Consider the following 4139-nt stretch of genomic DNA (forward strand, 5'->3'; position numbering starts at 1 on the left):
CGTGTGGCTTCCCTTTTCCGATCACGCACCGATCCGATTATTTGGTCATCGACGGAAGGTTCTCTGATCGGAGTCGGATCGGAGTCGGATCGGATAGATGTGCCCCGGCCTTAATACGGTTGAGAATAAAGGAAAATAAACAATGCACCCTGGTACCGTCATTTTTCCTGCGGAAAAATATGAAAAATGCTCTCTTAAGAGTGACGCCCGACCAATAAATAATCCTCAGGATGTTTGAGTAGGACGTCACAACAACTGAGTATTTCTGCTGTTAAATTTATTGCCTCAATCAATTCGAAAATCGACGGGTGTCCGTTTTTATTCAGCTCCACAATATGGTTATCCCGACCGTATTTACATAATCGCTTTTAGAGCCATGAGGCATTTTTATTGTTAAAACACACAACCGCAATAATCTAACTTTAATGAAGGTTATCGTGCACATTTACCAATATTTTATATACTCTGTTTCATTAAAAATACAATATTGCTGAACCCTCGGAATAATAACATTTTTGCCTCTGGGTTTATTATTTACCTACAATTACAGCGATTTCCCCGAAACGAAATTTCCCGATTCCAATTTGCCAATCGAAATAACAGAATGTTTTATAATATAAATTGTTATAATAATCCAAAGAGCGATACATAACTGCATTTGAGGTTAACCGGCAGAGTATCATGCGATATTGCCAATTATTGGTCAGTTTCAATTAATTAAAATTATTTGAGCGGGAAAATGTGCAATTAACAACGGTAAGAGCTTCTAGAATATCGGGGACACACTTTATATGCTGTTTACGGAAGTTTGATAACTTTCAGTTTCATTCAATAGAAAGCTCTCCATTATACACACGCAAACTTTCACACGTTTAACCATTGACAAAGTTTCCTAACTTTTCCAATATCTTACTCCACACACAAGTCGTAAATTTGGTTTTTGTGAATTTTTCTACTTACATTTCCTGGAGGTCGTGGAGGATAACCACCGGCTTGTACAGGATACTGGCCAGGTTGGTGTTGGTAAAGTGGCATCTGCGGTGAATTTTGAGGAGGCCCACCTGGACCTGCAACCATGCCTTTGTACGAGCCTGGATGAGGCGATTGTTGCCCCGGAGGACCGTAACCTCCAGGTACCGGAGGCATTGGAGAATGACTCAAACGTGCTGACACTCCTCCTCCACTACTACCACCACTTCCGCCATCAGATTGACTACTGGATGGGCGAGGCGGCATAGGAATGTTTTGTCCTGCAAAAGGATAAAAAGAAACTATCAGCACTAAAGTCCTAAATTCCATAAACTATTTATTTAAATATGCACATCAGAATCATCTCCAAATGTTTAAGGGATCCTTGTTTGGGTGTTTTCTTTAAGTAGGGCAACGTGGGGTACTTCGGACAGTTTTCAGATTGTTATTTGGAAACAGACGAACGGCTTGATCAAATTATTTTGTAAGTTGGTAGTTACATCTCAGGAGAAACCATCTATTGATTTATTTAGTTATGCACGAACTAAGGATTTATATTCAGTAAACACACCTAAATGGCCTAATTCACAGCCACACCTAAAATGTTAACAAAAACACATTGCGCTCTACCTTTAAATGGAGCAGTACCAATGTTAAAAACCATAGCTTCAAATAATTTTGAATCCAACTGAAACAAATGATTATCTGAGCCATGTTTATTAACTCTCTTTAGATGTGAAGCGTCCGTACACGTGCTGTTATTATAAGAGAGTAAAAACTCAATGGCACAAATATAAAATTATAGCAAAGATATGTAGGTACTCCAAGTGCGCCTTGGCAAATCCACCCCACACTCCCCTACAACTCGTCGCATAAAACCTTCATCGCATGAATTACTGCGATAAGTGAGTTTACTTGTAGAATGCGGAAAGTATTACGTAAAAATCAGCATTTTTTATTTATTGACATTTCCATAAATACAAAATGCAGTTTTGTTTGGGACGCAATCGTCTCAAGGCCGGATAAATTCGAATGAACTCGCTTAAATCATGCTGGCATAACATAAATAACCGTTATTCTGAACGACGAATAACATGTATGCGGGAACTTGACAAATAAAATTATAATGAAGGAATCGAGCAAACAATTGTTACTCATCGACGTAGTTGGCTTGGAAAACACATCAGTTTTTAAAGAAGCATTGAAGGAAGTGAAATTGCGCTTTAAAAACAAGTGGTGGATTTGAAAATGCCTTTATTCGACTGATCTGAAAAATTGGACGCAATTGGCTGGAAATGTTAGCGCAATTCTTATCAATAATGCAGCTTTTCGAACAGATGTGGCGGAGTGCAACATATGTAGATATGAAGAGAAGCAAGAGGTAGATGGCAAAGTCTTAACAATAGCGCACTCATGAGATAATTGATGAGAAAAGAACAATGAGAGAGAGCTTCAGTGCAGAGTTCACTTCATTACAATTATCAATGGCATTACTATAATTATATTCAGAGTTAATTGCAGGTGTAATAGTTTGTCATTTGTGCTTACCGACAGCAGGAGACATCGACCTAGAACCCGTTGAACCCGTTGGTGACGGCGTTGGTCGCATACCCTGAGAATTTGGGGTTCCCGGTGCTGGACCTCCAGAACTGTCGTTACTGTTACCTCCACTGAGATCCTACAACAAACAAAAACCATGTCTAAACACCAGCCCAATTACTGAAATAGTTTAATTGCACGGGGTTCAATTGAAACCGCAAGTTGGGTGACGTCGTCTTAAAAACCCGTTTGCCCAAACTCCACCTGATGGTCCTGTGAAAATACATGTATCAATCCCAATGCAACAAGTGCAACCACAAATCCACCTGCAACATGCTGAGCTATTGACATAATAACCAAAACAAGTGCAATGCGAAATTCCAACCCTGACGGTCAAAACGGGACCATTCATTTCAGATCAGGTGAATTTTCCGTCTGGGGTGGGTTAACGGCTTTGTGTGTGTTGATAATACTATGAAATCACTTTCGATGTTAAACCTCCTATGGTCAGGGACATCCGGTATAAAATGTTCAGTCTGTCTGTTCCATATTACCGTTTGTTTGGGTACACATGCTGTACAGTAGCGAGTTTCTTATTTTCACATGGCATCGTAAACTACAAAGTTTCAAGAAGCTGAATTATTTGCGCGGTTTATGTGTTAATAAAACGCAAGAAGATGGTTATGCAATCCAGTAAATATTTATGAGCTCGTAGCTCTACTCTGTAACATTTTGCTAGAAGCTTTGAAACTTTCAGAAGGGAAATGATTTAGTTTCAACTAGGTTTATAGCACCAAAATCCTAACATGGAACTTTCCTGCAATTAAACATTTTTACTGGCAGGAAACTTATCGATCAAATCAATCGAATGAACGACGAATAATGTTTTTAGAGAGGAAATTCGAACATTTTTAGAACCCAATTTATTTTATATGAAATTTTCCTTCGACACAGTTGGCGTATGTTAAGGATGCAAATTGAGTTACTACATCTAACGGCTTTCTGTATAGAGCTGCCAATATTTGTCGGGAGAGATAAGGAATTTACTGTTACGTTTCCATTGATAATAATAATTTGCTTTCTGTGTATTTATTGCTTCTGTGCATAACCAATCGCAATTATTTGATTGTTTTCGTTGTTGGTAATGAAAACACAGATTGATTACGCTGATATTTAGAACATTGCTCATTCGATCAAACCGAAAACAAACACCAATAATTGCACTAAAACCATACATTGTCCCCAACACGATGAATGAAAATCATATACCTACATACTAAGAGCCGTCTTGTAGAAGCCAAAATTGCATATTATCAACTCGACATGTAAATTATATCATCTGTAGAATAATGACGACCCTACACTAGAACGGTATTAATTACGTCGAGGGTTATTCAGACATTCATTCCGTTCGAAATTAACTCTCAAATCCATCAATATAACAAGCAGGGAGGGATATTAATTAATATGGTATTTGAAGGTGTATTAGTACACATTTGCTTCGCATATTCCGATGTTTAAACGTAATTGAGGCTAAACTGGGAGTATCCGCCCTCAAAATCCCACAAACACTGTCAATATTGTTTTAAATTAATGAAACTCGCATTCGGATTGCAATGCCTTTATTTATA

At 38.2% G+C, this 4139-nt stretch overlaps 1 protein-coding gene across 15 annotated transcripts in view; it reads right to left on the minus strand.

Annotated features, from left to right (window-relative positions):
- Positions 1-4139, minus strand: part of LOC109540969 (trithorax group protein osa) — a 34632-nt gene that overhangs the window by 11575 nt on the left and 18918 nt on the right. For all 15 annotated transcript variants that reach the window (XM_019909563.2, XM_019909562.2, XM_019909568.2 and 12 more), the window contains 2 exons: positions 2518-2647; positions 961-1250 (listed from right to left, as the gene is read on the minus strand). In XM_019909563.2, the coding sequence (XP_019765122.2) occupies positions 961-1250; positions 2518-2647 (420 nt within the window). The remainder of the gene's footprint in view (positions 1-960; positions 1251-2517; positions 2648-4139) is intronic.

Source organism: Dendroctonus ponderosae, unplaced genomic scaffold (genome assembly GCF_020466585.1).
Source record: "Dendroctonus ponderosae isolate FM_Combo_2020 unplaced genomic scaffold, Dpon_F_20191213v2 Dpon_F_20191213_1, whole genome shotgun sequence".
NCBI lineage: Eukaryota > Metazoa > Arthropoda > Insecta > Coleoptera > Curculionidae > Dendroctonus > Dendroctonus ponderosae.